Source organism: Oncorhynchus keta, unplaced genomic scaffold (genome assembly GCF_023373465.1).
Source record: "Oncorhynchus keta strain PuntledgeMale-10-30-2019 unplaced genomic scaffold, Oket_V2 Un_contig_12530_pilon_pilon, whole genome shotgun sequence".
NCBI lineage: Eukaryota > Metazoa > Chordata > Actinopteri > Salmoniformes > Salmonidae > Oncorhynchus > Oncorhynchus keta.
The window spans coordinates 42,017-55,071 of NW_026277902.1; the positions used below are offsets into that span (position 1 = coordinate 42,017).

The 13,055-nt window shown below is 47.4% G+C and overlaps 1 protein-coding gene across 1 annotated transcript in view; it reads left to right on the forward strand.

Annotated features, from left to right (window-relative positions):
- LOC127917951 (F-BAR and double SH3 domains protein 2-like) overlaps window positions 1-13,055 on the forward strand; it is a gene marked incomplete at its 5' end in the record, with an annotated part of 77,304 nt that overhangs the window by 25,627 nt on the left and 38,622 nt on the right. The window contains 2 exon segments of the mRNA XM_052501117.1: window positions 12,676-12,755; window positions 12,852-12,996. Coding sequence (XP_052357077.1) covers window positions 12,676-12,755; window positions 12,852-12,996 — 225 coding nt within the window.

Here is a 13,055-nt window from a genome sequence, read left to right on the forward strand (position 1 = left end):
AGAGAGGAGAGAGGGGGCTTGAGGGAGAGAGGAGAGAGGGGCTTGAGGGAGAGAGGAGAGAGGGGCTTGAGAGAGAGGGGCTTGAGAGAGAGAGGGGCTTGAGGGAGAGAGGAGAGAGGGGTTTGACGGAGAGAGGGGCTTGGGGAGAGGGGCTTGAGGGAGAGAGGGGCTTGAGGAGAGAGGGGCTTGAGGGAGAGAGGGGCTTGAGGGAGAGAGGAGAGAGGGGTTTGAGGGAGAGAGGGGCTTGAGAGAGAGAGGGGCTTGAGAGAGAGAGGGGCTTGAGGGAGAGAGGAGAGAGAGGGGCTTGAAGGAGAGAGGGGCTTGAGGGAGAGAGGAGAGAGGGGCTTGAGAGAGAGATGGGCTTGAGAGAGAGAGGGGCTTGAGGGAGAGAGGGGCTTGAGGGAGAGAGGAGAGAGGGGTTTGACGGAGAGAGGGGCTTGAGGGAGAGGGGCTTGAGGGAGAGAGGGGCTTGAGAGAGAGAGGGGCTTGAGGGAGAGAGGAGAGAGGGGTTTGAGGGAGAGAGGGGCTTGAGGGAGAGAGGGGCTTGAGGGAGAGAGGAAAGAGGGGTTTGAGGGAGAGAGGGGCTTGAGAGAGAGAGGGGCTTGAGGGAGAGAGGGGCTTGAGGGAGAGAGGGGCTTGAGGGAGAGAGGAGGAGAGGGGTTTGACGGAGAGAGGGGCTTGAGGGAGAGAGGGGCTTGAGGGAGAGAGGGGCTTGAGAGAGAGAGGGGCTGGAGGGAGAGAGGAGAGAGGGGTTTGAGGGAGAGAGGGGCTTGAGGGAGAGAGGGGCTTGAGGGAGAGAGGAGAGAGGGGTTTGAGGGAGAGAGGGGCTTGAGAGAGAGAGGGGCTTGAGGGAGAGAGAGGCTTGAGGGGAGAGAGGAGGGGTTTGACGGAGAGAGGGGCTTGAGAGAGAGGGGCTTGAGGGAGAGAGAGGCTTGAGGGGAGAGGGGAGAGAGGGGTTTGAGGAGAGAGAGGGGGCTTGAGGGAGAGAGGAGAGAGGGGTTTGACAGAGAGAGGGGGCTTGAGGGAGAGAGGAGAGAGGGGTTTGACAGAGAGAGGGGCTTGAGAGGGGAGGACATCATCAAGGTGCCTTAAAGCTCTAGTTGTCCTGATTGGAACCAGCGCTTTGTTGTTGTTGCTGTTTTATTAATGAGTGTTTTCTGTTGTCAGGACAACACTCTCTCTCCAACAGACACTATACAGGACAACACTCTCTCTCCAACAGACACTATACAGGACAACACTCTCTCTCCAACAGACACTATACAGGAGAGCACTCTCTCTCCAACAGACACTATACAGGACAACACTCTCTCTCCAACAGACACTATACAGGACAACACTCTCTCTCCAACAGACACTATACAGGAGAGCACTCTCTCTCCAACAGACACTATACAGGACAACACTCTCTCTCCAACAGACACTATACAGGACAACACTCTCTCTCCAACAGACACTATACAGGAGAGCACTCTCTCTCCAACAGACACTATACAGGACAACACTCTCTCTCCAACAGACACTATACAGGACAACACTCTCTCTCTAACAGACACTATACAGGACAACACTCTCTCTCCAACAGACACTATACAGGACAACACTCTCTCTCCAACAGACACTATACAGGACAACACTCTCTCTCCAACAGACACTATACAGGAGAGCACTCTCTCTCCAACAGACACTATACAGGACAACACTCTCTCTCCAACAGACACTATACAGGACAACACTCTCTCTCTAACAGACACTATACAGGACAACACTCTCTCTCCAACAGACACTATATAGGACAACACTCTCTCTCCAACAGACACTATACAGGACAACACTCTCTCTCCAACAGACACTATACAGGACAACACTCTCTCTCCAACAGACACTATACAGGACAACACTCTCTCTCCAACAGACACTATACAGGACAACACTCTCTCCAACAGACACTATACAGGACAACACTCTCTCTCCAACAGACACTATACAGGACAACACTCTCTCTCCAACAGACACTATACAGGACAACACTCTCTCTCCAACAGACACTACAGGGCAACACTCTCTCTCCAACAGACACTATACAGGACAACACTCTCTCTCCAACAGACACTATACAGGACAACACTCTCTCTCCAACAGACACTATACAGGAGAGCACTCTCTCTCCAACAGACACTATACAGGACAACACTCTCTCTCCAACAGACACTATACAGGAGAGCACTCTCTCTCCAACAGACACTATACAGGACAACACTCTCTCTCCAACAGACACTATACAGGACAACACTCTCTCTCCAACAGACACTATACAGGACAACACTCTCTCTCCAACAGACACTATACAGGACAACACTCTCTCTCCAACAGACACTATACAGGAGAGCACTCTCTCTCCAACAGACACTATACAGGAGAGCACTCTCTCTCCAACAGACACTATACAGGACAACACTCTCTCTCCAACAGACACTATACAGGAGAGCACTCTCTCTCCAACAGACACTATACAGGAGAGCACTCTCTCTCCAACAGACACTATACAGGACAACACTCTCTCTCCAACAGACACTATACAGGACAACACTCTCTCTCCAACAGACACTATACAGGAGAGCACTCTCTCTCCAACAGACACTATACAGGACAACACTCTCTCTCCAACAGACACTATACAGGACAACACTCTCTCTCCAACAGACACTATACAGGACAACACTCTCTCTCCAACAGACACTATACAGGAGAGCACTCTCTCTCCAACGGACACTATATAGGACAACACTCTCCAACAGACACTATACAGGACAATAGTAACCTATATCACACTATACAGGAGAGCACTCTCTCTCCAACAGACACTATACAGGACAACACTCTCTCTCCAACAGACACTATACAGGACAACACTCTCTCTCCAACAGACACTATACAGGACAACACTCTCTCTCCAACAGACACTATACAGGACAACACTCTCTCTCCAACAGACACTATACAGGACAACACTCTCTCTCCAACAGACACTATACAGGACAATAGTAACCTATATCACACTATACAGGAGAGCACTCTCTCTCCAACAGACACTATACAGGACAACACTCTCTCTCCAACAGACACTATACAGGACAACACTCTCTCTCCAACAGACACTATACAGGACAACACTCTCTCTCCAACAGACACTATACAGGAGAGCACTCTCTCTCCAACAGACACTATACAGGAGAACAGTAACCTATATCACACTATACAGGAGAGCACTCTCTCTCCAACAGACACTATACAGGACAATAGTAACCTATATCACACTATACAGGAGAGCACTCTCTCTCCAACAGACACTATACAGGACAACACTCTCTCTCCAACAGACACTATACAGGAGAGCACTCTCTCTCCAACAGACACTATACAGGACAACAGACACTATACAGGACAACACTCTCTCTCCAACAGACACTATACAGGACAACACTCTCCAACAGACACTATACAGGACAATAGTAACCTATATCACACTATACAGGAGAGCACTCTCTCTCCAACAGACACTATACAGGACAACACTCTCTCTCCAACAGACACTATACAGGACAACACTCTCTCTCCAACATACACTATACAGGACAACACTCTCTCTCCAACAGACACTATACAGGACAACACTCTCTCTCCAACATACACTATACAGGACAACACTCTCTCTCCAACAGACACTATACAGGACAACACTCTCTCCAACAGACACTATACAGGACAACACTCTCTCTCCAACAGACACTATACAGGACAACACTCTCTCTCCAACAGACACTATACAGGACAACACTCTCTCTCCAACAGACACTATACAGGACAACACTCTCTCCAACAGACACTATACAGGACAACACTCTCTCTCCAACAGACACTATACAGGACAGCGCTCTCTCTCCAACAGACACTATACAGGACAACACTCTCTCTCCAACAGACACTATACAGGACAGCGCTCTCTCCAACAGACACTATACAGGACAACACTCTCTCTCCAACAGACACTATACAGGAGAGCACTCTCTCTCCAACAGACACTATACAGGAGAGCACTCTCTCTCCAACAGACACTATACAGGACAACACTCTCTCTCCAACAGACACTATACAGGAGAGCAATCTCTCTCCAACAGACACTATACAGGAGAGCACTCTCTCTCCAACAGACACTATACAGGACAACACTCTCTCTCCAACAGACACTATACAGGAGAGCACTCTCTCTCCAACAGACACTATACAGGACAACACTCTCTCTCCAACAGACACTATACAGGACAACACTCTCTCTCCAACAGACACTATACAGGACAGCGCTCTCTCTCCAACAGACACTATACAGGACAACACTCTCTCTCCAACAGACACTATACAGGACAGCGCTCTCTCCAACAGACACTATACAGGACAACACTCTCTCTCCAACAGACACTATACAGGAGAGCACTCTCTCTCCAACAGACACTATACAGGAGAGCACTCTCTCTCCAACAGACACTATACAGGACAACACTCTCTCTCCAACAGACACTATACAGGAGAGCACTCTCTCTCCAACAGACACTATACAGAAGAGCACTCTCTCTCCAACAGACACTATACAGGAGAGCACTCTCTCTCCAACAGACACTATACAGGACAACACTCTCTCTCCAACAGACACTATACAGGAGAGCACTCTCTCTCCAACAGACACTATACAGGAGAACAGTAACCTATATCACACTATACAGGAGAGCACTCTCTCTCCAACAGACACTATACAGGACAACACTCTCTCTCCAACAGACACTATACAGGACAACACTCTCTCTCCAACAGACACTATACAGGACAACACTCTCTCTCCAACAGACACTATACAGGACAACACTCTCTCTCCAACAGACACTATACAGGACAATAGTAACCTATATCACACTATACAGGAGAGCACTCTCTCTCCAACAGACACTATACAGGACAACACTCTCTCTCCAACAGACACTATACAGGACAACACTCTCTCTCCAACAGACACTATACAGGACAACACTCTCTCTCCAACAGACACTATACAGGAGAGCACTCTCTCTCCAACAGACACTATACAGGACATTAGTAACCTATATCACACTATATAGGACAACACTCTCTCTCCAACAGACACTATACAGGAGAGCACTCTCTCTCCAACAGACACTATACAGGAGAGCACTCTCTCTCCAACAGACACTATACAGGACAACACTCTCTCTCCAACAGACACTATACAGGAGAGCACTCTCTCCAACAGACACTATACAGGAGAGCACTCTCTCTCCAACAGACACTATACAGGACAACACTCTCTCTCCAACAGACACTATACAGGAGAGCACTCTCTCCAACAGACACTATACAGGACAACACTCTCTCTCCAACAGACACTATACAGGACAACACTCTCTCTCCAACAGACACTATACAGGACAGCGCTCTCTCTCCAACAGACACTATACAGGACAACACTCTCTCTCCAACAGACACTATACAGGACAGCGCTCTCTCCAACAGACACTATACAGGACAACACTCTCTCTCCAACAGACACTATACAGGAGAGCACTCTCTCTCCAACAGACACTATACAGGAGAGCACTCTCTCTCCAACAGACACTATACAGGAGAGCACTCTCTCTCCAACAGACACTATGCAGGAGAGCACTCTCTCTCCAACAGACACTATACAGGACAACACTCTCTCTCCAACAGACACTATACAGTAGAGCACTCTCTCTCCAACAGACACTATACAGGAGAGCACTCTCTCTCCAACAGACACTATACAGGACAACACTCTCTCTCCAACAGACACTATACAGGAGAGCACTCTCTCTCCAACAGACACTATACAGGAGAACAGTAACCTATATCACACTATACAGGAGAGCACTCTCTCTCCAACAGACACTATACAGGAGAGCACTCTCTCTCCAACAGACATTATACAGGACAACACTCTCTCTCCAACAGACACTATACAGGACAACACTCTCTCTCCAACAGACACTATACAGGACAACACTCTCTCTCCAACAGACACTATACAGGACAACACTCTCTCTCCAACAGACACTATACAGGAGAGCACTCTCTCTCCAACAGACACTATACAGGAGAACAGTAACCTATATCACACTATACAGGAGAGCACTCTCTCTCCAACAGACACTATACAGGAGAGCACTCTCTCCAACAGACACTATACAGGACAACACTCTCCAACAGACACTATACAGGACAATAGTAACCTATATCACACTATACAGGAGAGCACTCTCTCTCCAACAGACACTATACAGGAGAGCACTCTCTCTCCAACAGACACTATACAGGACAACACTCTCTCCAACAGACACTATACAGGAGAGCACTCTCTCTCCAACAGACACTATACAGGACAACACTCTCTCTCCAACGGACACTATACAGGACAACACTCTCTCTCCAACAGACACTATACAGGACAACCCTCTCCAACAGACACTATACAGGACAATAGTAACCTATATCACACTATACAGGAGAGCACTCTCTCTCCAACAGACACTATACAGGACAACACTCTCTCTCCAACAGACACTATACAGGACAACACTCTCTCTCCAACAGACACTATACAGGACAACACTCTCTCTCCAACAGACACTATACAGGACAACACTCTCTCTCCAACAGACACTATACAGGACAACACTCTCTCTCCAACAGACACTATACAGGACAACACTCTCTCTCCAACAGACACTATACAGGACAACACTCTCTCTCCAACAGACACTATACAGGACAACACTCTCTCCAACAGACACTATACAGGACAACACTCTCTCTCCAACAGACACTATACAGGACAGCGCTCTCTCTCCAACAGACACTATACAGGACAACACTCTCTCTCCAACAGACACTATACAGGACAGCACTCTCTCCAACAGACACTATACAGGACAACACTCTCTCTCCAACAGACACTATACAGGAGAGCACTCTCTCTCCAACAGACACTATACAGGAGAGCACTCTCTCTCCAACAGACACTATACAGGAGAGCACTCTCTCTCCAACAGACACTATACAGGACAGCGCTCTCTCTCCAACAGACACTATACAGGACAACACTCTCTCTCCAACAGACACTATACAGGACAGCACTCTCTCCAACAGACACTATACAGGACAACACTCTCTCTCCAACAGACACTATACAGGAGAGCACTCTCTCTCCAACAGACACTATACAGGAGAGCACTCTCTCTCCAACAGACACTATACAGGAGAGCACTCTCTCTCCAACAGACACTATACAGGACAACACTCTCTCTCCAACAGACACTATACAGGAGAGCACTCTCTCTCCAACAGACACTATACAGGAGAACAGTAACCTATATCACACTATACAGGACAACACTCTCTCTCCAACAGACACTATACAGGACAACACTCTCTCTCCAACAGACACTATACAGGACAACACTCTCTCTCCAACAGACACTATACAGGACAACACTCTCTCTCCAACAGACACTATACAGGACAACACTCTCTCTCCAACAGACACTATACAGGACAACACTCTCTCTCCAACAGACACTATACAGGACAACACTCTCTCTCCAACAGACACTATACAGGACAACACTCTCTCCAACAGACACTATACAGGACAACACTCTCTCTCCAACAGACACTATACAGGAGAGCACTCTCTCTCCAACAGACACTATACAGGAGAGCACTCTCTCTCCAACAGACACTATACAGGACAGCGCTCTCTCTCCAACAGACACTATACAGGACAACACTCTCTCTCCAACAGACACTATACAGGACAGCACTCTCTCCAACAGACACTATACAGGACAACACTCTCTCTCCAACAGACACTATACAGGAGAGCACTCTCTCTCCAACAGACACTATACAGGAGAGCACTCTCTCTCCAACAGACACTATACAGGAGAGCACTCTCTCTCCAACAGACACTATACAGGACAACACTCTCTCTCCAACAGACACTATACAGGAGAGCACTCTCTCTCCAACAGACACTATACAGGAGAGCACTCTCTCTCCAACAGACACTATACAGGAGAGCACTCTCTCTCCAACAGACACTATACAGGACAACACTCTCTCTCCAACAGACACTATACAGGAGAGCATTCTCTCTCCAACAGACACTATACAGGAGAGCACTCTCTCTCCAACAGACACTATACAGGAGAGCACTCTCTCTCCAACAGACACTATACAGGAGAGCACTCTCTCTCCAACAGACACTATACAGGAGAGCACTCTCTCTCCAATAGACACTATACAGGAGAACAGTAACCTATATCACACTATACAGGAGAGCACTCTCTCTCCAACAGACACTATACAGGACAACACTCTCTCTCCAACAGACACTATACAGGACAACACTCTCTCTCCAACAGACACTATACAGGACAACACTCTCTCTCCAACAGACACTATACAGGACAACACTCTCTCTCCAACAGACACTATACAGGACAACACTCTCTCTCCAACAGACACTATACAGGACAACACTCTCTCTCCAACAGACATTATACAGGACAACACTCTCTCTCCAACAGACACTATACAGGACAACACTCTCTCCAACAGACACTATACAGGACAACACTCTCTCTCCAACAGACACTATACAGGAGAGCACTCTCTCTCCAACAGACACTATACAGGAGAGCACTCTCTCTCCAACAGACACTATACAGGACAGCGCTCTCTCTCCAACAGACACTATACAGGAGAACAGCAACCTATATCACGCTGACACTATACAGGAGAACAGTAACCTATATCACACTGCCACTATACAGGACAACAGTAACCTATATCACACTGCCACTATACAGGACAACAGTAACCTATATCACACTGCCACTATACAGGACAACAGTAACCTATATCACACTGACACTATACAGGACAACAGTAACCTATATCAGACTGACACTATACAGGAGAACAGTAACCTATATCAGACTGACACTATACAGGACAACAGTAACCTATATCACACTGACACTATACAGGACAACAGTAACCTATATCAGACTGACACTATACAGGAGAACAGTAACCTATATCACCCTGACACTATACTTTTTAAATTTATTTTTATTTCACCTTTATTTAACCAGGTAGGCTAGTTGAGAACAAGTTCTCATTTGCAACTGCGACCTGGCCAAGATAAAGCATAGCAGTGTGAACAGACAACACAGAGTTACACATGGAGTAAACAATTAACAAGTCAATACAGTAGAAAAAAAGGAGAGTTTATATACATTGTGTGCAAAAGGCATGAAGAGGTAGGCGAATAACAACAACTTTGCAGATTAACACTGGAGTCACAAATGATCAGATGGTCATGTACAGGTAGAGATATTGGTGTGCAAAAGAGCAGAAAATAAAATAAATAAAAACAGTATGGGGATGAGGTAGGTAGAAATGGGTGGGCTATTTACCGATAGACTATGTACAGCGGCAGCGATCGGTTAGCTGCTCAGATAGCTGATGTTTGAAGTTGGTGAGGGAGATAAAGGTCTCCAACTTCAGCGATTTTTTTTTGCAATTCGTTCCAGTCACAGGCAGCAGAGAACTGGAACGAAAGGCGGCAAATGAGGTGTTGGCTTTAGGGATGATCAGTGAGATACACCTGCTGGAGCGCGTGTTACGGGTGGGTGTTGCCATCGTGACCAGTGAACTGAGATAAGGCGGAGCTTTACCTAGCATGGACTTGTAGATGACCTGGAGCCAGTGGGTCTGGCGACGAATATGTAGCGAGGGCCAGCCGACTAGAGCATACAGGTCGCAGTGGTGGGTGGTATAAGGTGCTTTAGTGACAAAACGGATGGCACTGTGATAAACTGCATCCAGTTTGCTGAGTAGAGTGTTGGAAGCAATTTTGTAGATGACATCGCCGAAGTCGAGGATCGGTAGGATAGTCAGTTTTACTAGGGTAAGTTTGGCGGCGTGAGTGAAGGCTTTGTTGCGGAATAGAAAGCGGACTCTTGATTTGATTTTCGATTGGAGATGTTTGATATGAGTCTGGAAGGAGAGTTTACAGTCTAGTCAGCCACCTTGATAGTTATAGATGTCCACATATTCAAGGTCGGAACCATCCAGGGTGGTGATGCTGGTCAGGCGTGCGGGTGCAGGCAGCGAACGGTTGAAAAGCATGCATTTGGTTTTACTAGCGTTTAAGAGCAGTTGGAGGCCACGGAAGGAGTGTTGTATGGCATTGAAGCTCGTTTGGAGGTTAGATAGCACAGACGGGCCGGAAGTATATAGAATGGTGTCGTCTGCGTAGAGGTGGATCAGGGAATCGCCCGCAGCAAGAGCAGCATCATTGATATATACAGAGAAAAGAGTCGGCCCGAGAATTGAACCCTGTGGCACCCCCATAGAGACTGCCAGAGGACCGGACAGCATGCCCTCCGATTTGACACACTGAACTCTGTCTGCAAAGTAATTGGTGAACCAGGCAAGGCAGTCATCCGAAAAACTGAGGCAACTGAGTCTGCCGATAAGAATATGGTGATTGACAGAGTCGAAAGCCTTGGCAAGGTCGATGAAGACGGCTGCACAGTACTGTCTTTTATCGATGGCGGTTATGATATCGTTTAGTACCTTGAGCGTGGCTGAGGTGCACCCGTGACCGGCTCGGAAACCAGATTGCACAGCGGAGAAGGTACGGTGGGATTCGAGATGGTCAGTGACCTGTTTGTTGACTTTGCTTTCGAAGACCTTAGATAGGCAGGGCAGGATGGATATAGGTCTGTAACAGTTTGGGTCCAGGGTGTCTCCCCCTTTGAAGAGGGGGATGACTGCGGCAGCTTTCAATCCTTGGGGATCTCAGACGATATGAAAGAGGGGTTGAACAGGCTGGTAATAGGGGTTGCGACAATGGCGGCGGATAGTTTCAGAAATAGAGCGTCCAGATTGTCAAGCCCAGCTGATTTGTATGGGTCCAGGTTTTGCAGCTCTTTCAAAACATCTGCTATCTGGATTTGGGTAAAGGAGAACCTGGAGAGGCTTGGGCGAGTAGCTGCGGGGCGGAGCTGTTGGCCGAGGTTGGAGGAGCCAGGTGGAAGGCATGGCCAGCCGTTGAGAAATGCTTGTTGAAGTTTTCGATAATCATGGGTTTATCGGTGGTGGCCGTGTTACCTAGCCTCAGTGCAGTGGGCAGCTGGGAGGAGGTGCTTTTTGTTCTCCATGGACTTCACAGTGTCCCCGAACTTTTGGAGTTGGAGCTACAGGATGCAAACTTCTGCCTGAAGAAGCTGGCCTTAACTTTCCTGACTGACTGTGTGTATTGATTTCTGACTTCCCTGAACAGTTGCAATACGCGGGGACTATTCGATGCTATTGCAGTCCGCCACAGGATGTTTTTGTGCTGGTCGAGGGCAGTCAGGTCTGGAGTGAACCAAGGGCTATATCTGTTCTTAGTTCTGCATTTTTTTGAACGGAGCATGCTTATCTAAAATTGTGAGGAAGTTACTTTTAAAGAATGGCCAGGCATCCTCAACTGACGGGATGAGGTCAATGTCCTTCCAGGATACCCGGGCCAGGTCAATTAGAAAGGCCTGCTCACAGAAGTGTTTTCGGGAGTGTTTGACAGTGATGAGGGTGGTCGTTTGACTGCGGCTCCGTAGCGGATACAGGCAATGAGGCAGTGATCGCTGAGATCCTGGTTGAAGACAGCAGAGGTGTATTTGGAGGGCCAGTTGTTCAGGATGACATCTATGAGGGTGCCCTTGTTTACAGATTTAGGGTTGTACCTGGTGGGTTCCTTGATGATTTGTGTGAGATTGAGGGCATCTCGCTTAGATTGTAGGACTGCCGGGGTGTTAAGCATATCCCAGTTTAGGTCACCTAACAGAACAAACTCTGAAGCTAGATGGGGGCGATCAATTCACAAATGGTGTCCAGGGCACAGCTGGGAGCTGAGGGGGTCGGTAGCAGGCGGCAACAGTGAGAGACTTATTTGTGGAGAGAGTAACAGTAACCTATATCAGACTGACACTATACAGGAGAACAGTAATCTATATCAGACTGACACTATACAGGACAACAGTAACCTATATCATACTATACAGGAGAACAGTAACCTATATCACACTATACAGGAGAACAGTAACCTATATCACACTATACAGGAGAACAGTAACCTATATCACACTATACAGGAGAACAGTAACCTATATCACACTATACAGGAGAACGGTTACCTATATATTTTTTAACCTTTATTTAACTAGGGAAGTCAGTTAAGAACAAATTCTTATTTTCAATGATGGCCTAGGAACAGTGGGTTAACTGCCTGTTCAGGGGCAGAACGACAGATTTGTACCTTGTCAGCTCGGGGATTTGAACTTGCAACCTTTCGGTTACTAGTCCAACGCTCTAACCGCTAGGCTACCCTGACACTATATAGGAGAACAGTAACCTATATCAGACTGACACTATACAGGAGAACAGTAATCCATATCACACTATACAGCAGAACAGTAATCTAATTTGTCTGCACTCTCTCCTCTCGTCTCTCTCTGTTGTTGCTGATCTATACAGGCTCTGCAGAAGCTGGCCAGTCAGTACCTGAAGAGGGATTGGCCAGGCATCAAACCAGAGGACCAAGGCACAGACTACAGGTGAGTAGAGGACAGGCCTCTGCTATCAGCTTCGACCACAACATGACACTGTTCTTGATTGGCTAGCAGTCTTCATCTTGCGTAAACTGTGTGTAGGAATGTGTATGCTGTGTGGCGGTCCTATCTGAAGGGGACAGTACAGGTGACTCAGTCTCGCATCAACGTGTGTGACAACTACAAGAATGAGATCTCAGATCCTGCTAAAACTGTACGGCTATACAAGGAACAGCAGCTCAACAAGGTGTGTGTGTGTGTGTGTGTGTGTGTCCTAATCTAATATACTATTTCTATGTGTAACCG